Here is a 26059-nt window from a genome sequence, read left to right as displayed (position 1 = left end):
TATAAAATATGTGAAAATAGGAGTTATTTCTTTTGGTTGTTTTTGTTGTTGGTGGTGTTTTTTTTTTTTTTTCTGTACTGGTTATTAATTGCTAGAAAGAATTAAAATAATATCAGGAAAATTGTGATCAAATCTTTTCTTAGTATCTAATTCTGAAAATTCTTGTGCTTGAGATAGTGGTAATATTACTAAAAGTCGAGAGGTTACCGAAATCAGTATTATTCATGGAATATTTCATGTATTAATAGAATTATTCATATCCATAAAAGTTTGAAGGATTGGATGTTTAGTGCAATTCACGGCTGAATTTTTATAGGGACCATATGTCCAACAGGTTTAATCACAAAATCACAGAAAGACTGAGGTTGGAAGGGACCTCCACAGGTCACCTTGTCCAACCTCCCTGCTCAAGCAGGGGGACAGGTTGCCCAGGACCATGTCCGGGCACCTTTTGAATTACCTCCAAGAATGAAGACTCTACAGCTTTTCTGGACGACCTGTGCCAGTATTCTCACCCACATGGTAATCAAGTGTTTCTTGATAATCAGACAGAACCTCCTATGTTTCAGTTTGTGCCCATTGTCATGTCACTGGGCATCACTGATAAGAGCCTCACTTCATCCCCTTTCCAAACTCATTTAGAATATTTGTACACGTAGATGAGATCCTGCCCAAGCAGGATCCTGCCCAAGACCCTTTTCTAGGCTAGAGAGTTTCAACCTTTCCTCATACGAGTGATGCTCCAGTGCCTTCATGATCACCCTTTGTTGGACTACCTCCATTAGCTCCACGCCTCTCCTACAGTACAGGACACTGTACTCCAAATGTGACCTTACTAGTGCTGAAGGTACAGGAAAAGGGTTGTCTTCTGGCAATACCTTTATCTAATACATCCCAGGATACCATTAGCCTTATTTACTGCAAATGATGTGATATTGAATAAACAAAATATTTTATTTATATGGTTGAAAAAGCAGTAATAACAAAAAGAAACAAAAACACATTGTGGCATTCAGAGTATACTTAATACTGTATTTAAATAAATGTCTATGGCATGATATCTGTATACTCTGCTGTAAATTTGCTAATTCAAGAATTCACGTAGACATAGAGAACAGCATTACTATTCACCTCTATACTCAATAACAACTTTTAGCAATACTTACCCAACGGCATTAAAAATTTGCAGAAATATTCATCTAGAGTTAATAAACATATAAGTGAAAAGAGCTTTTGTTCTAAACAAGAAATTTATTAAAATTGTTTCTTCTAATTTTATACTGTTTCTTCCATGCAACAAAGCAAGAATAAAAGTAGCAAATATAATAAATGAAAAATTGTTCTTACCATGACAACTGGGCAGGGCCCTGTTCCATCCAGGTCTTCCATCATCTCCCATGATACAAGTTAGTGTAGAATATCCTTGAAGAACATAACCTGCATCGCAGTAATAAGTGACAGTTGAGCCCAGTTTATAATCCATTCCAAGTCTCGTTCCATTCATTATGTTTCCAGGATCAAAGCAAGACTCACGTAGTTTTGCTATAAAAGAAAAACATGTAAAGAAAATTCTGAATATAATCTAAAACATCACATGTTTTCTAGAATTCTCTCAAGGTCTTCTTTGAGCACCCTGTAGTCACATAATGCACTCTTCACTTTTATTTACTTATTTATTTATTTTTTAAAGAATCCCTCCCTTTTACATCAATTTCCTGTGACTGTAGTCATCTTTCCTTTATTTTAAAGACTGAGTACATTGCTATATAGTGAACCAAACCATCTCTTATATTTTTCCCAGGTAATTCCCAGATTGCCATCACAAGAACTATTTATCCAGAGTTCACGCTGAACAATGATGTAGTTATCCAGTTGCATGAAGTCAGATCTTATGGTCACTGCCCCAGTAGACTAGAAATATTCTATTTTTAAGATCTGTAATCTGAAAACAGATAAATGGGGGAAAGCAATATACGTAGCTTGTGACAAAATAAAAAAGCATGCAAAAAAGATTTTTTTTTCAAAAATAATAAATCCCAAATGAATGACTATACCTCTGTATATGACAGACTGTATATAATAGACTGTGTATTTTCATTTAGTTATTCCTTTGTTACTGGAGATTACAGTATCAAAATATTCATGAAATTTATCTCCTTTTCTTGTTATTTACAGGTATTTGGAATTTACTTTTGGAATTTTATTTTAGAATTTAATCTGGCAAGAGTTGTCAAGGACAACAAGAAGGGCTTTTTCAAATACATCAGTAGAAAAAGGAAGACTGAGGAAAATGTCAGCCTGCTGCTGAATGGGATGGGTGCCGTGGTGACAAAGGATACAGAGAAGGCAGAGTTGCTTTTTTTTTCCTTCAGTTTTTACTGCTAAGATCAGCCCTCAGGAATCTCAGACCCTGGAGAGAAGAGAGGAAGTCCAGAGAAAGGAATACTTTCCCTTGGTTGAAGAGGATCGGGTCAGAGATCATTTAAGCAAACCTGACAAACAAATCCACGGGCCCTGATGGAATGCACCCACGTGTGCTGAGGGAGCTGGCCAGTGTTATTGCTAGGCCACTTTCCATCATCTTTGAAAGGTTGTGGGCAACAGAAGAGGTTCCTGAGGATGGGAAGAAAGCCAATGTCATCCAGTCTTCAAAAAGGGCAAGAAGGAGTCAGAATTCTACAGGCCAGTCAGCCTCACCTCCATCCTTGAAAAGGTGATGAAGCAGCTCATCCTGGAGGTCATCTCCAAGCATGTGGAGGATAAGAAGGTGATCAGGAGTAGTCAGCATGGATTCACCATGGGAAAATCATGCTTAACCAATACAATAGCCTTCTACGATGAGATGACTAGCTGGGAAGATGAGGAAAGAGCGGTGGATGTGGTCTACCTTGACTTCAACAAGGCCCTTGACACTGTTTCCCATAACATCCTCATAGACAAGCTCAGGAAGTGCGGCCCAGATGATCTGACAATGAGGTGGATTGATAATTCGATGGATGGCAGAGCTCAGAGTGCTGTGCCTTGTGGTGCGGAGTCTAGTTGGAGGCCTGTAGGCCTGTTGGAGGCCTGTAGGCCTGTTGGAGGTGGTGTCCCCCAGACTGGGTCCAGTTTTGTTCAACTTTTTCATCAGCGATCTTGACAGTGAAATGGAGAGCACCCTCAGCAAGTTTGCTGACAATAAAAAGCTTGGAGAAGTGGCTTATACCCCACAGGGCTGTGCTGCCATTCAGAGGGACCTTAACAAGCTGGAAGGTTGGGCTGAGAGGAACCTCATGAAGTTGAGCAAGGGCAAGTGCACAGTCCTGTATCTAGAAAGGAATAACCCCAAGCACCAGTACAGGTTGGGAGCTGACCTGCTGGAGAACAGCTCTGCAGAGAAGGACCTGGGAATCCTGGTGGACAGCAGGCTGACCATGAGCTAGCAATGTGCCCTTGTGGCCAAGAAGGCCAATGGTATCCTGGGGTGCATTCAGAACAAGGGAGGTGACCCTCCCTATCTACTCAGCCCTGGTGAGATCTTACCTGCAGTGCTGTGTCCAGTTCTGGGCTCCCCAGCACAAGAAGGACATAGAATTTCTGGAGCGAGTCCAGAGGAGGGCTGCGAATAAGTTTGGAGGACTGGAGCACCATCAGTTTTGGTAATAGAAGATGAAATAATACAATATTGCTTAATATATGTTACATTTGCGATGTACTGTTCTGGGGCTGCACTTGGAAGATACAAAATATATGTGCAAGGATAGCATGAGAGAATGCACCGATTCATGATGAGGAGTAAGGAGGACTAAAAGAAAGCTCAATTTGCAAGACATCTAGATAACTGGGGCCTCTTGGAGCCTGGGAACTGGATCAAACCAACCTTGCAGTTTGGACTGAGATCGAGGGCTCAGAGAGCATGTGTAAGAAGAAAAGTTTAAAAAGTTTAACTCTGATGAAGACATCTTACTTCATCCCGACGACCACCCGGACGACCACCAGAGAGTAATACGCAAGCGCAGAAGGACTGATAAGATAATTAGCATACGAAGCGAGGCTAGGCGGAGCTAGGAAATGAATATGCATACATGAGTTGTGAAACCTAATGCATATGTAATATTTTAGGAGATAAAAGAGAACTAAGTGAACAAATCGGATGGAGTTAGTTTTGGGCAGGCATGCCCCTAACTTCCGGTGCCTAATAAAACACCTTCATATAATCACTTTGTGGATTATGTCTTCATGAACACTAACATCAGGACCCACAGATGTATCTTATAAGGTCCCATGGACGTGTGCACCTTCAGGTTCCTTAGATGGTCTTGACCCAGATCTGCTTCTACACGGGGAAGTTCATTATTCTTCCAGTCCCTCCCTTTGCCTTATGGGGCCTGAGCCATGTGTCTGGAGCTATTGTCGGTGAAGACTGAAACAAAATAGTCATTATGGAACTCAGCCTTCTCCATGTCCCAGGTGATCATGTCTCCCGTTTCCTTCTGGAGAGGGCCCACAATTTCCCTAGTCTTCATTTTATCACCAATGCACCTACAAAACCCTTTCTTATTGCCCTTGATGTCCATGGCCAAATTTAATTCTAAAAGGGCTTTGGTTTTCCTAACCTGATCCCTGGCTGCTTGGACAATATCTCTCTATCCCTCCACCCTGATGTTTTAGTTGTTGCTGAGCGATGCTTACACAAAGTCATTGTCTTCAGTTTCTCATACTGACCTGCCAGAGAGGAGGCTGGGGGTGCAAAAGATCAAAAGAAGCTGGGAGGGGACAGAACCAGGACAGTTGACTCAAACAGTCCAAATCGATATTCCATACTATATGACATCATGTAGACCAATAATACTTGGAGGGCTGGCCAGGAGGGCAGCTACTGATCAGGGACTGTCTGAGCATCTGAGCATCATTTGGCTGGTGTAGAGCACTTGCATTGTGTATCACTTGTTTTGTGCATATATACATATTAACCTGTATTTATCAACAGGGAGGAGAAGTGAGTGAATGGCTCTGTGGTGCCTAGCTCCCTGCCGGATGAAACCACAGCATTTCCAATTAATTTACATACACCTGGTTGACTTAAGTGCTTCCTAACTCTTTCTTACTCCACTGTGGATAAAGCTACTCTCCAACAAACCCTGCTAGTATGCTCAGGCAGGACTGGGGACAAAATATACCTGAGGTAAAAAGGTATTAAGTACCACAAACTTTTCTCATTCCTATTCATTGAGTCCAGAGCCCACTGAGCAATGGACCACCATAGTCACAGAATCATATACTCATTAAGGTTGGAAAAGACCTCCAAGATCATCTGGTCCAACAATTAAAGGTTTCTTATTGTTTTCAATTTACTATAAGGCTGCCCTTGACCATCACAGCACTGATCATTTCTCTGTTAAGTGAGTAACCATTCCAGCAGAATTTCAGAATTTGCTCTGGTCAGCTAGGGTGTCACCTGCATCAAGAAATTGTAACAAACACAGTCAAGAGATGCCCTGCAGAAGCTATTGGAGTAATTAAAATCCCCCAAGATTACCAAGGCTACGTTTCTTCCAGATATAATGTGTTTTTTTCTTGGCCAACTGGTCTGTGTCAGTCACCTACAACAATACTATCTGTAGTTACTTTCCTCAATAATCCAATCATTCTCTGCTCTTGAAAATGTTAACCCTTCACAAAACAACAGCTCTTACTCAAAGTAGTTTAAAACTTCTAAGTGTACACCTTAAATAAATTCTTTCCCTTCCTCTGCCTCATTTATTGTATGTCACACCATTAATAACTGCTTAGTACATTGCCTGCCCAGTCACACATTAGGAGTTCAAAAGACACTGGGTTTATAAAACATTCTGTTAAGAGTTTTTTCCTTATTAATGTAGTTATTATTTTTGGCTAAGTTAACTGCATGTCATTTTTCTATTGCAGATGTCATGCTTACAGTGCTTTAATATTTACAATCCACTAATGGCAATATTAGAATAAAACAGATAGTACCAGAATCACGTAGGTGAAAATATTTCCTTTCTTTTTAAATGTAAAAGCTGTCCTATTCAAACCATAGTCTGAATTTTTGTTTTCGTTTTCAAACATTCATTCATTGCTGCTTGATTTTTTGCTTTTAATCTGAGGATGTTTACTAAGCTATTCCAGACTCTTAAACATGTAGACACAGACTGGAAATAAACATGTAAGACACTAAGAACAATTTAAATAATTATTATGAAATGTTACAAATGTTCTTTGTTATCTAATATGTAATAACAGTTAGATCCCTTTCAAATTTTAAGACTTGGCAGTTATTACTCTTATGATACCCCTAAAAATAAATTAAGCAGTGCAAGGTCAAATTTAGCAGACAGTCCCAATTAAAACTGAATAATTCACTGAACAAGGTGTCCCTCTGCTTATCAGAGTTTGATCTGTCCAAATTTACTAATTCTTGAAGTTATTTTTATTGGCACTTTTAAAATAGCTCCTTTGGTTTATGTCTCAGTCTTCAAAGGCAGATGTTGAAATGCATACTCCAGATATTCTGACAAAAGCAGGAAAGACAACATATCAGGTAAACAGGAAAAATTAGAATTAGGTTGATTACTCTCTCAAACTATCCCTTACTTGCATACAGATAAAAATAAATAAAATAAAATAAAATAAAATAAAATAAAATAAAATAAAATAAAATAAAATAAAATAAAATAATAATAATAATAATAAAAAAACACGTATAATCTATTATCTACATCCTCATATTACTTAGATTTCCAGTCCCTTTACAAAGGGGAAGATCTACATATTTTCTTTGAGAGTAGAGAGTCTTAGAAGCACAGAAATAAATAAGTGATTTTTGTGGCACAGGCACAGACTAATAGTAATGTTAGAAATAGAATTCATCCTCTATTCCAAACTAAAGCAATTCATTTCTTTGTTTAAACCTAGATCAAGAATGAGAAGAGACTGTGTCCCTAGTGAGTATCTTCCCAGCTTTGATTGTTGTATGACAGAAACCTTTTAATTCCATGAGACAAGAGTGTATTCAACAGCACAACAGAAAAAAGATTGGTCATTTTGAAAAATCAATAGAGTTGCTTGTTCTTAAAAAGTTCTGCATCCCTAAGCTACTCGATATCACTCCCATCTTCATTTATCATTTATCATTCTTCAATTTAATTGAGAAGCAAGAAGAAATATTTTAAAGTGATGTGGAACAGTGCATACACCTGGGTTTACCATCAACATGTTGAAGAGCTACTTTTAACGTATTAGGACCAGATCATATTGTGAAGACAATTTTCTTTACCTACATAGAATCCAAAGGATTTAGCAAAGTAAAAGGACACTTTGTGGGTTTGCCAAAGTAAAAAAATTCACCAAAGTAACATATTTTCACCTTGTATACCTTCACCTTTACTAGTTTCTTTCAGAATAAATCAAAAAGAAAATCAGTCAAAAGAGGTTAGTCTGTAGTGCCACTGTTCTAGCAATATCCGTATTTTCCCTCGGGTTGTCTTTACAGATTATTGGATATTTTTTCTATTCACTTTATAATGAATACTTCTGTTTCTTGAGTCACACAGAATTTTGAAAGGTTGTACTGATTATGACTTTTACAAGCCTGTATTTTCCTGTTTATTGTGTTATGACCTCAGAGATTTCTGTCTGAGATATGTAGATAGATCTATCATACAAAAGTCTAGCTCTAAATTTTCACTATTGGTCTTCTAGCTTCTAGGACACAATTTCATTTGACAGAAATCATAAATTCAAATATTTCAATATGCCCTACTATAAAGGAAAAATAAGAACTAATTATATTCTGGAAAAAAAAAAAAAAAAGCTCTAAAGTTTTTTCACTGTATCAATATTTTTGAAACATTTAAACCAATGTCTTTTTTTTTTTTTTTTTTGAATCATGCATTTAACATTATCGGGTATCAGCTAAATTAAATCATATATCAGAGGTTCTGACTTAAATTAGTATGTTTATATTATATGTTGTGCATATAGATATGTACATATATGAATATAAGTACATATATAAATTTATGTACATATACATATAGATATGTGTACATATACACATTATCATAGCTATAGACAAAACCAATATATTTCTAGGAAGACATCTATGAAAAATTAAAGCAGATTAAACTTTACACTTATACTTCAAACATTTTAAATAGGAAACAAAAATGATTTTATTTACCTTTGTATTCCAGGTGGAATCCAGTGAAACTAACAGACCCATCACTCCGAAAAGCCAAATGCATGGTATTTGAACTGCTTTCTATCCTCTCTGGAAGCTTGCTGTCTTGAAAGCTTCCAATTAGTGGGCTATTACTGTCTGGCCCATCATAGATATAAAGAAAATCATAATTTGGTTCTATACTGAAACTGTAGAAGAAAAAAGACAAATATTAGATAAATATGCTTTGTATAACATTTTCTAATGTTCTAATGTTCTCTAATCAGCTTGTCAGAATAATGGTTTGTATAAGTGTTCTTATTAGCTGTGTTTTAATTGGGAAAAAAAAAAAAAACAGAAACACTATATTGGTCTCTCTGAACCATTGTTTTTCTGCTAGTCAGGAAAAAAAAATGTAAAATTTCAAAATAGAAAAAAAATGATTATTGACAATATTTGTGAACCTTAAGAGAAATAAACAACTTGGATCAGGAACAAATCAAAAAACAACAAATAACAGGAACCCTTGGCAGAAATGCTTTACAAGGTAATGTAGTCAGCATTAGAGTAGATAGTACACAGCCCAGATAGTAAGCAGTTCAGTCAGACTGAATACTTTCATATAGCCAAGGGATGATCCTCCATTAACCCTGTTAAGAAATGGTAAGAAATATTTTGCCCATCATCAGTGTAGCTGAAAATGTCTAGTATTGAAACCTTTCTTTTGAAGTTAAGTTTGTTGTTGTTGTTGTTGTTTGTTTAATTTAATTAATTTAGTTAATTAAGTTAATATAATTAATTCACTTAATTTTGACAGTTTTGAACTTAATTTTAACCAAGGGCAGAGGGTTAACCACATTTGCTTGTAAGATTTTCTGTGCAGAAAGAAGGTAAAGCAAAAGATTTGTAGTAAAAGAATGAAGATAACCGCTAGAAATATTTTGTCTCTAGTTGCTAGCAGGTCCTGATAAAATAAATGTAGAAATTAAAGACCTGATACAGCCTCTTCAGTGAAAATACTTTTTCTAACTTTTGGATTATTTCCAAAATATTTCCTTACAAAAGAAATACCAAATTCAATAGCTTTGATTTTTAAAGTACAGTAGTTGGTGTCTGAGTTTAGAAGAGGTAGCTGGAATAAGTTCCACTCAGGAGTCACATGTAACAATACTAAACAGATATATTTTTTTTTAATCCAAAGTTTTGCTCATATAGGAATTACTGTTGTTGTTGTTTTGTTTTTCCCTCACTCTGGAACAGTCTGCATGTCATTAGTGAGGCAAGTCTCAGTAAGTATATGATCTACTCTGACCAAGACTGAACTTGTCAGTTTCTGTCAGGAATCACAGTAATTGTCCAGATTTTAAGAATGACCTGTCAGTAACTGGGATCTATATAGAGTCTTCACATACAATACTGGGTTGCACTGTGAAATACTGTTTTTATCCTAAACCTTAGGGTCTCCTATAAATAAATGTAGAATAGAAAGAGCAAATGGTACTTAGGTACCTTCTTAGGTACTTTGAGCTCATGATATTTCACAAAGGTAAAATAAATATATATATATATTTACAAGTGCTGAAGTCCAATATAAAAAATGTTTAGCAAGTTAAAGCATTCTGAAATCTCTAAGCAAATAGTTAACTTATTAATTAAATACATATTTTTGAGCGATTAATTTTCTAGGAAGGAATACTTTGTCATATTTTGTCAATGTATCATCAGTGCAATAGTGAAATGCAATTTTTAAATTTATTATATTGAATTATATCAGAAATTACTGTCTTCACAATGAATAATTTCGTTTGCATTCTGATGTCTGAATAATTTACCTGAACATGAAACATAGCTCACCGAATGCTTTTGTAAATGCTTTTGTAAATGAAATGACTTTGTCTAGACTAGTCAAACATAATGTAATAAAAGGTTTCCATGGTGCAACATAGTTGGCATCTAATATTATAAAAGTAAATATCAAATATATTTATCAGCAAAGCACATACTATAGCAGCAAATACAGCAGCAAATAAACAGCTATATGACCAACATCACTAAAGAGTCATCACATTATCACTGATCAGAACAATAAAGCCAGTGTTATACAACATTCAGCATAAGTAGAGCTTAAATTTGATGGGACATTACAAATACAAATTTTGTGTGACATTACCATATGTCACTATTGGGATGCATATTTCTCACACACAGTAAACATGCATATTAACATACTTTATGGGTTACACACAATGCACAGATGAGAAGTTCCTCTGAATTCGATTAGCTCAATTTAATGTTGCATTGTAATAAAGGGAAATTGATCTTGGAGGTCTTTTCCAGCCTTTATGAGTCTATGATTCTATTTATGGACATGGTTTAGTGGCTGATATTGGTGGTAGGGGGATGGTTGGACCAAATGATCTTGGAGGTCTTTTCCAACCTTTATGAGTCTATGATTCTATGAAATGCTAAAGCTGTTCCATTTAATAACCAGAACAATGTGAAATATCCTATTGTTCATGAAATGATAGGGGTTACACTGATAAATACATAATATAAAAAAACTACATTTAAACACCACTTTTGATATTTTTTCTTTAATATCAGATGAATGTCTCATACATAATGCAATGTGTCAATCATTGAAAACTTTCCCGATGGACTGGGGAGTATTCAGAGTAACTCCACATCATCTTCTCAGGAACAGAATCTCAGTAAATTCATCACTATCCCCTTCCACATTAGTCAGGGTAAACTGAGGAACTGAGGGTTCTTTAACTGAAGAGGAGCAATGAGCTGCCAAGCTACATCTCTGTGTGCAGTGGATACCTTAATACCTTTGATAAGACTGCTAGCATAGATAACAATCACTAATCACGCTGATAGTTAAATTAAATATACCCAACGTTATACTACAGTGCTCTGAACATCTGCCACTAGTAAAGTTACAGACATGATTTTTAAAATTATGAGCAAGTAGCACTTTACCTGATAAATGCTAATGATATAACATAGTCATTATTAACAGTGATAGTCCAGTCACAGTCTCTGCTGTGGGGATAAGGATGAGGGAAGTTCGGTGAAAGTATAAAACCTGATGAGCCAGTCAAGTTTCCTCCACAGGGAGCTGTGAATAAAAACAAATTGGAATTGAGGAAAGAACGTAAGAGGAAAAGAGGCAACTATCAGCAATCTGTTCACCAACATTTAATGTCCCCTGAAATTTAAACAAGAAACAACTGAAGTAACTGAAGTAAAGGGCTTTAACAGAAACAAAAGCTGAATTCACATTTCTCCTTAGACAAATACTAATAACACTGAGTAAAGCACTTGGTTTTGAACTCGGTGTCCTTTACTTTGTTTCCGTAACACTACGTAGAGGCTTTTCTGAAAACACTGTGAACTTCAGACATGTTCTAAGTGCAGACATAAAAAACATGACTGGATAAGCTTTTCACTTTCTACTTCTTGTTACAGGCATTCTAAAAGAAGATTTTAAGGTTATGAAATATGATTTACTTACACTGATAATGCAACTACCTGCATTTTCACCATACAGAACCGATTAGTAATTCAAATCAAGACCGATAATATAGAAATTCAATAAATATAAAAATCAACAACAAAAAAAATCTAGTAATTGCAACTTGCACATTCAATGATAATGAAATTAACCCCCTCATCTTGTCATTATCCGATTAAGCAAAGAGTCACTCTCCGTCTTTTTTTGTAAGTCCCCTTTAAGTACTGAAAAGTTACAATGAGGTGATCCCGGAGCCTTTTCTTCTGCAGGCTGAACAGCCCCAGCTCACTCAGCCTTTCTTCATAGGAGAGGTACTCCAGCCCCTTGATCATATTTGTGGTCCTCCTCTGGACCCTCTCCTATGAAGTTAGGCTATCAATACTTAAAGGGTTCTTATAAAAAGGATGGAGAAGGACTCTTTACTCAGGTAGATAGTGATTGGACAAGGGGGAATGATTTTAAACTAAAAGAGGAGAGATTTAGATTAGAGGTTAGAAGGAAATTTTTCGCTCAGAGGGTGGTGAGGCACTGGAACAGGTTGCCCAGAGAAATTGTGGATGCCCCATCCCTGGAAGTGTCCAAGGTCAGGTGGGATAGGGCTTTGAGCAACCTGATCTAGTGGGTGGCGCCCCTGCCTATGGCAGAAAGGTTGAAACTAGATGATCTTTGAGGTCCCTTCCAACCTTTCCATTCTATGATTCTGTGATTCTGTGAAGCATTAATCTTCAACTTCAACATATCTCCTGGGTAGAATTTTCCCAGATGCAGCAGTTTCAGATTTTGTTTTGCTTTTAAACTCATTAGATAGTAAGATGAGAAAGTCAACATCACCTAATGAAAACTGTCATTAGACAACGTTGCCTCTTTCAGTTTACCATGTACTCTAAAGCTGTTTGAAGACTTTCTTTCTATGTATGACTGAATAAAATTCATATGTGTTCCAGAATCTGTCACTCTCTAAATTAGATGTGTAGAACATTTTTGTTAAGTGTAATAACTTTGTTTTTAACTGAGAGGAGACCAGCTCTTAATACTAAGCTTAAAAGGCACCTATCATTTATAGTATTAGACACAAGACAAATACTGAATACTATAATAACCCATCCAGAAAGAAAGGCAAATGACAATCTACTAGAAAAAAATATATATTTTTTAATGTATTACACAGTGAAAACTAGATGTAGATTATGTCATCCTTTCTTCACAAATCTCTTTGTAGACATAGTGGTAAGCCAGCACTGTACCAGACAGTCTGTATGATCTTGGTATTCACTGTTGTTATGGGAAGTACTTTTTTTTTTATTATTATTATTATTTTTAATCTAAAACCTATGTAATCTTTATGGAAGGCAACAAAGTACTATTCCAGAATGTTCCAGCTTTTTCCACTGAAATCAGAGAATCATTAAGGTTGGAGAAGACCTTCAAGATCATCTAGTCCAACCGTCCACCTACCAAGCAATATTACCCACTAAATCATGTATCTAAGTACCACATCTACTCTTTCCTTAAACACCCCCAGGGACAATGTCTCCACCACTTCCCTGGGCAACCTGTTCCAATGCTTACCTACTCTTTCTGAGAAGAATTTTTTCCTAATTTCCAACCTGAACCTCCCCTGCTGCAATTTGATGCCATTCCCTCTTGTCCTATCGCTAGTTACCTGGGAAAAGAAGCCATGGCTCTCCACCTCGACACAGTCTCCTTTCAGGTAGTTGTAGAGAGCAACAGGTCTTCCCTGAGCCTCCTCTTCTCCAGACTAAACAACCCCAGTTCCCTCAGCCGCTCCTCACCAGACTTGTGTTCGTAGCCCTTCTCTGGACACATTCCAGGGCCTTAATGTCATTCTTGTACTGAGGGGCCCAAAACTGGACACAGTACTCAAGGGCAGCTTCACCAGACCTGAGTACAGGGGAACAATCACGTCCCTGGTCCTGCTGGCTACACTATTTCTGATACAAACTGGGATGCCATTGGCCTTCCTGGTCACCTGGGCATATTGCTGGCTCATGTTCAGCTGCGAATCAACCAACACCCCAAGATCTTTTTCCTCTGCACAGTTTTCGAGCCACACTCACCCAAGCCTGTAGCATCGCATGAGTTTGTTGTGGCCAGAGTGCATGACCTGGCACTTAGCCATGTTGAACCTCATCCCATTGGCCCATTGATCCAGCCTGTCCAGGTCCCTTTTCAGGGCCTTCCTATCCTCTGGCAGATTGACACTTCCCTCCAACTTGGTGTCATCTGCAAATTTACTGAGGGTGCACTCAGTTCCCTCATCCAAATCATTAATAAAGATATTAAACATATATAAAAATACATATTAACAAAAGAAATTAAATACATATTGTTATTAGTTGCTTTCATTTTATTTAAAAAGAGATAAAAAGAGATATTAAATATATTTATATCACCTCAAATATACATAACTGCTGCCAGATCTTCAAAAAAGCACGTATGTCCTTGAAGTTTACTTGTCCCATATCAGTTGGAAGTATATATTTTTTCTGAGATCAATAATAGTGATTAGGATTTGCCTCAGAAGAAGTTATTGGAAGGTTACTATCTATTTATATACTGTTGTAATTTCTTATTTTTCATCATGATTCAGCTAACCGAGTTAAGTGCTTTCAAAATCCATTTAATATGAACTAAGTTAATCAGAATAGTATTAGAGACTGAGACAGTATTTCCAGAAATAAATGGTGTAATTTTTTCTTTGTAAATTAATGAAGACTGCCACAGTAATGGTAATGTACCATCTTCTAATTATTTCCTGTAGCATATTACTTTAGCCCTTGCATAATTTTACCTTCTCTATAAAAGTTCTCGGTGATGTACCCTTACATATGGACGTGTGAATTTTAACCATATCCTCAACAGTTATCACCATTCTTTAATTTTTAAGGCAAAGCTAACAGTGTAATTGACACTGATTTTCTTGCTTTCTTTCTCACAGATCATCAAACTATAAATAATACAGCCTTGAAAGGGAAAGGATAACAACTATCACACTAACAACTAAAGAGGAAAGATTCTGTTAAATCCCGTCAAAGTTTTACACAGAATAAATAACAAATATTCATTTGTTTCCTCCAATAAAATTTCTAGAGCAGTAAGATTAATTACACCAGAATTTCAAAATTTTGGAAAGCATTCTTTGATTGTTTTCTGCATACCTATACAGACTGGTGGGTTGGGCTGCCAGAAGTACCGATTTTCTACCTGAATGCAGGTTATTCTCTCATCTCCTTGCAACTCATATCCAGGGTCACACTGAAAAATCACAGTGTCTCCAGGTTCTCTTCCATCCCCATTTCTAGTTCCATTCATAGGGACACCAGGATCACGGCAGGCAGTAGCTACAGAGCCTATCAGAGAAGAGGAAAAAATAAAAATAAATAAAATAAAATAAAATAAAATAAAATAAAATAAAATAAAATAAAATAAAATAAAATAAAATAAAATAAAATAAAATAAAAAAGTCAGCTTTTCAATCCATGTTTGTCACATCACATTTTTCTAATCAGGTAGCTCTGCAAATTCAAATTTTTCCTACTGACTTCTAAAAATTTGAGAAATCATCCAAACATATGTGGACAACAGTATGCAGCTTTTATAAAACTATTTTTTTGCTATGTATTAATTATTTAAGGTGTCTAATGTTTATTTAATCTTTTTTTTTGGACAGATTCTTTGAAACACTGAAATTTGTAAAAAGGAAAGTAGAAGACTTAGTAGCACCCTGGACACTCAGCACTACAAACTAAGAGGAATTTTTAATATAAATAACAGAAAGTAGACTAAGACCCTCAGATCATCCAAACAAGCTATGCTTACATACATCTTAAATTCTCCATAATACTTTACTTCTTAAATCTATGTACTGTGTAACACCTAGTTGCAAATTTGTAACTGAATCTCATTCATTTTATATTTATACCCTTGCACATGAAATATCTACTGTGCTAGGCTTTTGCAACACTATTAAAGAAATCACTTACACATAAGTATACATGGACATAGTCTGAGAAAAGATATTTATACCTGATACGGCAGTTTGCCCAGGCAGGGCGAGCAGGGAGGGCGGAGAGGGCAGAGTTTCGCCCCCCCCCCCCCCCCCCCCCCATAAGAACAACACCTTTAATGACTGTCAACCGCTAGCTAGGCTGCAATGGTCTACACCAGGCAGAGCGCTCTCTCTAGAAAGTCTGCAACCACCCAGACTGACCGCCTGCTCAACAATGCGGCAGTTCAGGTCTCTGGGTGCAGGGACTGTCTGAGCCTGTTGCTGCCATCTGAGGGAGGCAGAGGCACCATGTGTGTGAGGTGCGAGCAGGTGGATGACCTGGTCCGCCTGGTGTCAGAACTCAGGGAGGAGGTGGAGAGGTTGAGGGCTATCAGGGAGTGTGAGCGGGAGATAGACTGGTGGAGTGACTCCTTGCAGGGCCTGAAGGAGAGGTACTGGGGTGAGACACCCCAAATCGGGGTGGACCCCCTGCCCTGTTGCTGTCGGGCAGAGGGAGGGAACCTAGGAGTTAAGGAGGAATGGAGACAGGTCCCTGCTCGACCTCGCAGGCAACGCCTCCCCCTACCGGCCCCACCTTCCCAGGTGCCCTTACATAATAGATTTGAGGCCCTGGAGCTTGAGAGACTGGTGGGTGAGGATGAGGTAGAAAGTCTACCCAGGAGGATGCCTAGGGCGAGGAAGCCGACTCCACGCCTCAAGACTGCCTCCACCAAGAAAGACAGAAGGGTGATCATGGTAGGTGACTCCCTTCTCTGGGGGACAGAGGGCCCTATTTGTCAACCTGACCCTACCCGTAGGGAAGTCTGCTGCCTCCCTGGGGCCAGGGTCAGGGATGTTGCCAGAAAGCTTCCCAACCTGGTTCGCCCCTCTGACTACTACCCTCTTTTGACAGTCCAGGCTAGCAGTGATGATATTGAAGAGAGAAGCCTGAAGGCTATCAAACGGGACTTTAGGGGACTGGGACGGTTAGTGGGTGGAGCGGGAATACAGGTGGTGTTTTCGTCTATCCCTACAGTGGCAGGGAGGGGTACAGAGAGGACATGGAAAGCCCACCTGATTAACGCATGGCTCAGAGGCTGGTGCCAACACAGAAATTTTGGGTTTTTTGACCATGGGGCGCTTTACTCGGCACCCGGCCTGGTGACCGCAGACGGGTCCCTATCTCTAAGGGGAAAACGGATCCTAGCCCAGGAGCTGGCAGGGCTCGTTGAGAGGGCTTTAAACTAGGTAAGAAGGGGGACAGGGCTGAAATAAGGCTTGCTGGAGCTGTGCCAGGGGGAACAATGGCAAGGCCGGGGGAGAAGGCAATGGCCTAACTGAAGTGCATCTACACTAATGCATGCATCATGGGTAACAGACAAGAGGAACTGGAAGCCATCATGCAGTGGGAAGGCTATGACTTGGTTGCCATCACGTAAACGTGGTGGGACCACTCTCGTGACTGGAGTGTTGCAATGTCTGGCTATAGGCTCTTCAGAAGGGACAGGCAGCACAGAAGGGGTGGTGGTGTGGCTCTCTATATTAGAGAGTGTTTTGATGTTGAGGAACTTGAGGCTGGGACTGATAAGGTTGAGTCTCTATGGGTTAGGATCAGAGGGAAGGCCAACAAGGCAAGCATCCTGGTGGGGGTCTGTTATAGACCACCGAACCAGGATGAGGAGACGGATGAGGAATTCTACAGGCAGCTGGCAGAAGCCGCGAAATCGTCAGCGCTTGTTCTCGTGGGGGACTTCAACTTCCCAGACATATCCTGGAAGCACAACACAGCCCAGAGAAAGCAGTCCAGGAGGTTTCTGGAGGGCGTGGAAGATAGCTTCCTGACGCGGCTGATTAGAGAGCCTACCAGGGGAGGTGTCCCGCTAGACCTTCTGTTCACAAACAGTGACAGACTGGTGGGAGATGTGGTGGTCGAGAGCTGTCTTGGGCAGAGTGACCACGAAATGGTAGAGTTCTCTATTCTTGGTGAAGTCAGGAAGGGGACCAGTAAAACCGCTGTCTTGGACTTCCGGAGGGCTGACTTTGAGCTGTTCAGGACACTGGTTGGCAGAGTCCCTTGGGAGGAGGTTCTGAAGGGCAAAGGAGTCCAGGAAGGCTGGGCACTCTTCAAGAAGGAAATCTTAATGGCTCAGGAGCGGTCTGTCCCCATGTGCCCAAAGACGAGCCGGCGCGGAACTAGACCGGCCTGGCTGAGCAGAGAGCTGTGGCTCGAGCTTAGGAGAAAAAGGAGGGTTTATAATCTTTGGAAAAGAGGGCGGGCTACTCAAGAGGACTATAAGGATGTTGCAAGGCTATGCAGGGACAAAATTAGAAAGGCCAAAGCTCATCTGGAGTTCAATCTGGCTACTGCTGCTAAAGATAAAAAATGTTTTTACAAATACATCAACACAAAAAGGAGGACTAAGGAGAATCTCCATCCTTTACTGAATGTGGGGGGAAACTTAGTTACAAAAGATGAGGAAAAGGCTGAGGTGCTTAATGCCTTCTTTGCCTCAGTCTTTAGCGGCAAGACCAGTTGTTCTCTGGATACCTGGTACCCTGAGCTGGTGGAAGGGGATGGGGAACAGGATGTGGCCCTCGCTATCCACGAGGAAATGGTTGGTGACCTGCTACAGCACTTGGATGTACGCAAGTCGATGGGGCCGGATGGGATCCACCTGAGGGTACTGAGCGAACTGGTGGAGGAGCTGGCCAAGCCGCTTTCCATCATTTATCGGCAGTCCTGGCTATCAGGGGAAGTCCCAGTCGACTAGCGGCTAGCAAACGTGATGCCCGTCTACAAGAAGGGCTGGAGGGTAGACCCGGGGAACTATAGGCCTGTTAGCTTGACATCAGTGTCAGGGAAGCTCATGGAGCAGATTATCTTGAATGTCATCACGCATCACTTGCAGGGCAACCAGGCGATCAGGCCCAGTCAGCATGGGTTTATGAAAGGTAGGTCCTGCTTGACGAACCTGATCTCCTTCTATGACCAAATGACGCGCTTGGTGGATGAGGGGAAGCCTGTGGATGTGGTCTATCTTGACTTCAGTAAGGCTTTTGACACCGTTTCCCACAACATTCTCCTCAAGAAACTGGCTGCTCGTGGCTTGGACTGGTGTACGCTTTGTTCGGTTAAAAACTGGCTGGATGGCTGGGCCCAAAGAGTTGTGGTGAATGGAGCCAAATCCAGTTGGAGGTCGGTTACTAGTGGAGTCCCCCAGGGCTCAGTGCTGGGGACGGTCCTCTTTAATATCTTTATCGATGACCTGGATGAGGGGATCGAGTGCACCCTCAGTAAGTTTTCAGAGGACAACAAGTTAGGTGCGTGTGTCGATCTGCTCGAGGGAAGGAAGGCTCTGCAGGAGGATCTGGATAGGCTGGACCGATGGGCTGAGGCCAACTGTATGAAGTTCAACAAGGCCAAGTGCCGGGTCCTGCATCTGGGGCGCAACAACCCCAAGCAGAGCTACAGGCTGGGAGATGAGTGATTGGAAGGCTGCCTGGCAGAGAAGGACCTGGGAATACTGGTTTATAGGCAGCTGAATATGAGTCAGCAGTGTGCTCAGGTGGCCAAGAAGGCCAACAGCATCCTGGCTTGTATAAGAAGCAGTGTGGCCAGCAGGTCTAGGGAGGTGATTGTCCCCCTGTACTCAGCTCTGGTGAGGCCGCACCTTGAGTACTGTGTTCAGTTTTGGGCCCCTCGCTACAAGAAGGACATGGGGGTGCTCCAGAGAGAGTCCAGAGAAGGGCAACGAAGCTGGTGAGGGGGTATGGAGAACAAATCTTATGAGGAGCGGCTGAGGGAGCTGGGGTTGTTTAGCCTGGAGAAGAGGAGGCTCAGGGGAGACCTCATCGCTCTCTATAGGTACCTTAAAGGAGGTTGTAGTGAGGTGGGGGTTGGTCTATTCTCCCACGTGCCTGGTGACAGGACAAGGGGGAATGGGCTAAAGTTGTGCCAGGGGAGGTTTAGGTTGGATATTAGGAAGAACTTCTTTACTGAAAGGGTTGTTAGGCATTGGAATGGACTGCCCAAGGAGGTGGTTGAGTTGCCATCCCTGGAGGTATTTAAAAGACGTTTAGATGTAGAGCTTAGTGATATGGTTTAGTGGAGGTCTTGTTAGTGTTAGGACAGAGGTTGGACTAGATGATCTTGGAGGTCTCTTCCAACCTAGACGATTCTGTGATTCTGATACATAAATACAGATTATTCCTGTGGCCCACACAGAATCACAATGAGAAGTTATTTATAGATTTATAGACATTCTCCCAAGTTTTAACATATTACAATCAACATATTATTTAATGTTATGCAACTAAATATGAAAGTTTAAGTGAAAAGTAAGCACATTGATGTTTTTTTAAAGTAAATATTTCCTACTTACATTATAGAACTGCAACATGCTACATGCACTATGAATAAATAACAAATGTCGGGGTGGCATGTGGAAGCAAACCCACTGACCTCAGCAATCTCCATAACATAAACACAAGGTAGCAGGACTAGGAATCAGTTCTGATACCCTCTTTCTGGGGAGCTAATATGAGCAGACAGCATTATATTCTTCTGAAATGTGGGGGGTTTATACATTTACCATATTCCTGAAGAAGATATGTTGGTCTAAATTTATTACTTCCCTTAAAGAAAAAAAATAAATCTATACTCAAAAATAGATACATAAAATGTTATGGGCTTTCTTGTGGTGTTGTTTTCCATTTAAGAAGTCCTGAGTAAATAAAATAAAATAAAATAAAATAATAAAATCTACTCTCAACAGAAATTAAGGAAAAATTTCCTCCATATTTCTCAAAGATTAAATAAACATTTATTTGAAATGCTAACTGGTGATAACAAATTAAAGATTTATTTTTATTTTTTATTTTTTTTTATTATAATCATGACACTTTTTAAAAGTTTTGCCTCAGACACAATGAACAGGTGTGGTGCTTTTACCTTGCTAGGCAGCTGAACTCCACCACAACCACTCTCTAACTCCCCCTCCTCAGAAGAGAAGGGGAAGAAGAAAAGGAAAGAAACAACTCATAGGTTGAGATAAGGATAATTTAATTAAAGGAAAAATAATTATTAAGGAAAAATTATTATTAAATAATTTAACTAAAGGGAAAAGGGAAAGTGGAAAAGGAAAAATAAAATAAATAAATAAACAACAACAAAAAAAGCAAAGGCCATGCGGAACATGTGGAAGTGCAGAGGAAATAAATTACTCTCTACTTCCCACAAACGAGCAATACTTGACCATGTCCTTGAAGAAGGGCCTCAACACATGGTAGGCATGGTTCGGGAGGACAGACATTTTCACAATGAGAGCCCACCCCTCCCCTCTTCTTCCTTTTCCCACCTTTTATTGCTGAGTGTGACACCACATGGTATGGAATATCCCTTTGGTTGGTTTAGGTCAGCTGTCCCGGTGATGTTCCTTCCTCACCCCTTGCCCACCCCCAGCCTATTGGCGCTAGGGATGTTAGAGGGAGTCCTGATGCAGTGCCAGCACTGCTCAACAGTAGACACAGCCCTGGTGTGATACCAGTGCTGTTCTAGCTACAAGTGCAGAGCACAGCACTGTATGGGCTGTTGCAGGAAAAGTTAACTCCATCCCAGCCAGACCAAATACACCAGGACTCCTGTTTATATCTTTAAATGAGCTACTGATTTCTAATTTAAAGTATATTAGTAAAATATGGAATTACTAGATTTCACTGTGTTATACTAGTAGATCTTGCAAATGCAGCATGCAACAGAATAAGATACTGGAGCTAAATCACAATATCACTTCAATATTGTTCAACACCTTCGCTAACTGCATGGACAATGGGACAGACAATGGGACAGACTCTTGCCAAGTTTCCAGACACTAGCAGATCAGTTGATATGCAGGGCTGCTATGCAGAGAGACCTCAGCTAGTTGGAGAAATGGCCTGAAAGAAACTTCATAAAATATTGTGTTTGGGATTTTTGGTGATAACACACTGTTGTTTTTAGTTGTTGCAGAGCTGTGCTTATTACACGAAGCCAAAGACTTTCCATCTTCTCATGCTGCCTTGCCAGTGAGGACACTGGGGGTGCACCAGGAGCTGGGAGGGGACACAGCCAGGACAGCTGGCCCAGACTGGCCAAAGGTATGCCCCATGCCATCATGCTCAGCAATAAAAGATGGGGAAAGAAGGAGGAAACGGGTGTGGAGAGGAAGTTTGGAGTGATGGCATTTGTCTCCCCAAGAAACCATTATGTGTGATGAGCCCTACTTTCCTGGGAGTGGCTGGACGCCTTCCTGCCAATGGGTAGTAGCGAATGAATCCCTCGTTTTGTTGTGCTTGCATGTGCAGCTTCTGCTTGAGCTAGAAAACCATCCCTGTCTCACCCCATGAGTTCTCAAACTCCTACCTTTCTGATTCTCTCCCTCATCCCACCTGGGGAGAGGGAGTGAGTGGCTGTGTGGTCCTCAGTTGCCTGCTGGGGTTAAACTACAGCATGTTATGTCCAACCCTGGAGATATTCAAGGCCCTAAGCAGTATGATCTATTTGACTCTGCTGTGATCACGCAGTTGGACTAGAGGTCTCCAGAGGTCCTTTAAAACACTGAGAATTCATATTAAATACAGAGACTTCATTTAAAAATAAAAAAGACTGCTTTAAAACTGATTTCTGCATTACAGCATTAGAATGCAAAAGACAGATGCTCTGCATGCACAGCAGAAGCAGATAAATTGCTATTAAGTCTGGATTTTAGGCTTTTAAGTACTCCATCTCTAAAAATCAAATTCTCATTTTTCAGAGTTTGTTAGGTAATTTGCAAGGCTTTATTAATGGTATCAATTCTAATTGAAGGATTTATGAAGTAATCTGACAGACAAGGTGAGCTCTTATTTTAGAATCAACCGTTAATGTCATACACAGATTCTCAATAGGTTGCATAGAATAAGTTAATATATTTTCAATGCAAAAGAAAAAAAAAAAGTGAGAGGGAAAGAACCCAGCATGACATTAAATATCATAGGATTCATGAAGCTACTTATTCATTTTTACTTTCTCATAAATAATTAGTCTTAATTTGTCTAAAATCTGTGGAAAATATTACTCACTTTCTCTGTTAAAGTCATTCTTTAAAGAGTCCATTTAAGAAAGAGAGGAAAAAATCTCCATATTTCATTACATGATTTGTGATTTACTTATTCATATAGTTGTATGACATTATGTTCAATATTATCTGCAGGATAATAATGACAGTGAAGACTTCTCAGTGCAACTATATTGTTGAGTTACAAAGCTACTAACTTGAATAGTTAGAATAACTGTCTCAGTCTGGGAATGTGAGTGGGCAAAATTGGATAAAATCCATGGATAGGTATTAACATTGGACAAGTCTAGTAAAGATAAAGTTTTGACACATCTCTCACTGTTCTAAATGTTTACTTTATCTCTATATAAAGTCATCTAGATGTTTTTCTTAAGAGCAAGCACTCCAATCAGTTTTAAATATGGCACATCCATTTCAAAATATATACACCTATACATAGCATTTCTACAAATATAAGTCACAGATCTGGATACAAAATTTCAGCTGTCATTTTGATTCGATAATATACAAAGTCATGATAGTAGCAGAGGTTTATATTTTTTAGTAGAAGTAACTCAGGATTATAAAAATCCTAAAAAGGACATTTTCATCTACAGTTGTTTAAGTCATTAAAGTTCCTTCCCTTTAAATCACTTTAAAAAAGAATATAGTAGGAAAAGGTATCCAAAAACCTTTCCACACTTTTGCAGTGAGATTGAAGTGTAAATTAATTATTTTCTTAGGGTATTTCTGACAACCACATATGTTTCTTTGTGAGAGTATGTTTAAATTCAACTTACTTCATTAGTAGTGGGATTCATTTAACTTCATTTTGGCCATGCAACAATGAAGTGTCTTGTTTTTCAGATTCCCTATACAGACACTATAACAAGGGAGAAACATCTATTTCTGTCGCAGACATTTAAATTCTAATGCGACAGAACGGAAGGGAATATAAGGTCAATCTTTTTCCACTCAGAGAAAAATCCTATATGAATGGTTTATATTAGAAATCTAACCTTTACACCAAGAGTATATTTGTTATAATGTTTTACTTTGATCCACATTACATCATATATTTGCCTTAAAAGCAGATGGAAGTGATGTGGGTTTTTTTTTTTTTTTGGTGGTTTAGTTTGTTTGTTTGAAAACAAATCAAATTGTCAGAAGAAAAATTTTCAAATACAGAAATATCTTTTTGGGTAGACAAAGGTAAAAAATTGTGCTACAAGAAAAAAACAGAAAAGGAAAATCTCAGTACTGTATATAGTTATAACACCACCACATTTCTTGAGAGCTAACATATACTAACATTCGATTCAAACGGAATTTCTTAATTCCATCTTTTTGTAATATCTGCTCTAGTCTTTAGTTTCTATTTCATGTGCCTGACTCTAGCCCATCATTACTACTGTTTAAAACTGTGATTTGTTCATTAGTTTGATTGAGAGAGGGTCTGTATTATCAGTCTTGATAGGTTATTTTCTGTATCGTATTCTCTACTCTCTCTTTGCCTCTTCATTCTGCTTTTTTATTAATTAATTAATTATTTTTCATAATCTTTCTTCAGCTTATTTTTATCTCTTTTGAAGTGTATTAACTCCTTTAATTTTGAAATAGATATTCCAGTAGAAGAGCTGATCTCCACCCCCATTAGATGTTCAATCACTACCATCATCATTTCTCATGAATATTTGTCGAGTAAGCAGGAACAATGAAGTCCTGTATAACTCTGCTATCATACCTGCAATGCAGTCTTGAAAGCTTTCTGCAAAATAAATGGAACCAGCTATCACAATTTCATTATTATTCATATGTAGGATCTAAAGTACTTTGTGACATATGAAATAGATAGCTAATTTAAGAAAATAATAGATTGATTTTTCATTTTGTCATTGTAGAATTGTCATTGTTATCATTGTAAACTCAGCATGACAAAAAATCTCTTAATGTCACATCGTCTTGAATACCTCATGAGGTATGATTTGTAAATGTAACAGATTAAAGTGCAATAAACTACATCTTAGCTGGGAAAAATACATACTTCAAAAGCTCTCTATTACCTAGTACACAGCCCAACAGGTGCAAGAACAACAGGGTTTAGCATAAACTTGTGTGGGGTCACTTGAGAGCCTTGTTTCCTAATAAAAATACAGAAATGTTCAAAAATAATTTATTCTATTTTTAGACAGTTGGAATAATTACACTGTAATTAAGTCAATAGATCAAGTGCTAGATTAAGAGCTCAAAGAGATAGTTCCTGATCAAGAACTCCAGATTCATGGTGGGGTTGAATGAAACTTGATGCTCAGTAGATTACTGATTAGGGGACACATTAGACATACAGAGTTTGTATATCTACATGGTCGGGATGGCAAAAGTGTTTCAACAATAGCATTTTATATTTCAGAACTGAGTGTGTTTTGGAATCCTCTGATAGAGCTGCAGAAGCCATTAAAACAACATTCAGTTGTATCCAGAAAGACTTCCAAACACAGATCTGTCTACAGATTTTGTTGATGTGGAGTATAAAAGCATTTTGATACATCTGTTTATTAATAAGGCACCAATGTACATTTAAATGATAAAATAAAGTATTATAAATTGATCATTCCTGCTGCAGAAAAGATCAAATTAATGCCAAGGACCAAAGGTTTCTGATAATTCATGAGCCCAAACAGTTTGATATGTGACTAATGTCCCAACATGACAGCTCTATACTATATGCAGGAATACTGTGAAACATAGCAGCAAAAGAGTGATAAGGCAGTAACAGATTCCACTGATGCTGGGATCAATATAATAAACCTCTGGATTTCTTACAGTGATTTCTAAATTTAGTCTTATAATGCATGCCAAGTCTAATAGCAGTAAAGAGTCTGAATACCAACCCTGAGACAAAATTACTTCTTCATTTTGATTAATCTGCAAATGTCTTCTGGACAGAAAAGAAAGGGTAAATTTTGTTTATTTGATTATTAATTAATTTTTTTATTACTCCAGAGCACAAGATCAGGGCAGAATCTGTAAGTTTTCTAAGTTTCTAGCTTTTCTGAACCCACAGCATGTCAAAAAACCCCCAAAAACTTATTTAAATCAACATATTCCTCTAAACTGCTATTACCTTAAATAAGGCTTCCTATAACTGTTGGCATTTCAGATGTGCCTCTGCCTGCACCAACCCTGACAGACTGCACCTTCAAAATTCAAGCTGTCCCAGACTCCATGTAATACCTTTACCCATATAGACACTGCAGTCTCCCTGCATCTCTAATACTGTCTGTTTCAGAATC

General features: G+C 38.8%; 1 protein-coding gene across 5 annotated transcripts in view; it reads right to left on the bottom strand.

Moving 5' to 3' along the window:
* The window catches only part of CSMD3 (CUB and Sushi multiple domains 3), a 1012063-nt gene that overhangs the window by 195979 nt on the left and 790025 nt on the right, over positions 1-26059 (bottom strand). For all 5 annotated transcript variants that reach the window (XM_083827432.1, XM_083827428.1, XM_083827429.1 and 2 more), the window contains 4 exons: positions 14864-15055; positions 11150-11288; positions 8186-8373; positions 1348-1542 (listed from right to left, as the gene is read on the bottom strand). In XM_083827432.1, coding sequence (XP_083683558.1) covers positions 1348-1542; positions 8186-8373; positions 11150-11288; positions 14864-15055 — 714 coding nt within the window. The remainder of the gene's footprint in view (positions 1-1347; positions 1543-8185; positions 8374-11149; positions 11289-14863; positions 15056-26059) is intronic.

Source organism: Anser anser (genome assembly GCF_964211835.1).
Source record: "Anser anser genome assembly, chromosome: 2".
Taxonomy (NCBI): Eukaryota; Metazoa; Chordata; class Aves; order Anseriformes; family Anatidae; genus Anser; species Anser anser.
This window is presented reverse-complemented; position numbering and strand designations above follow the sequence as displayed.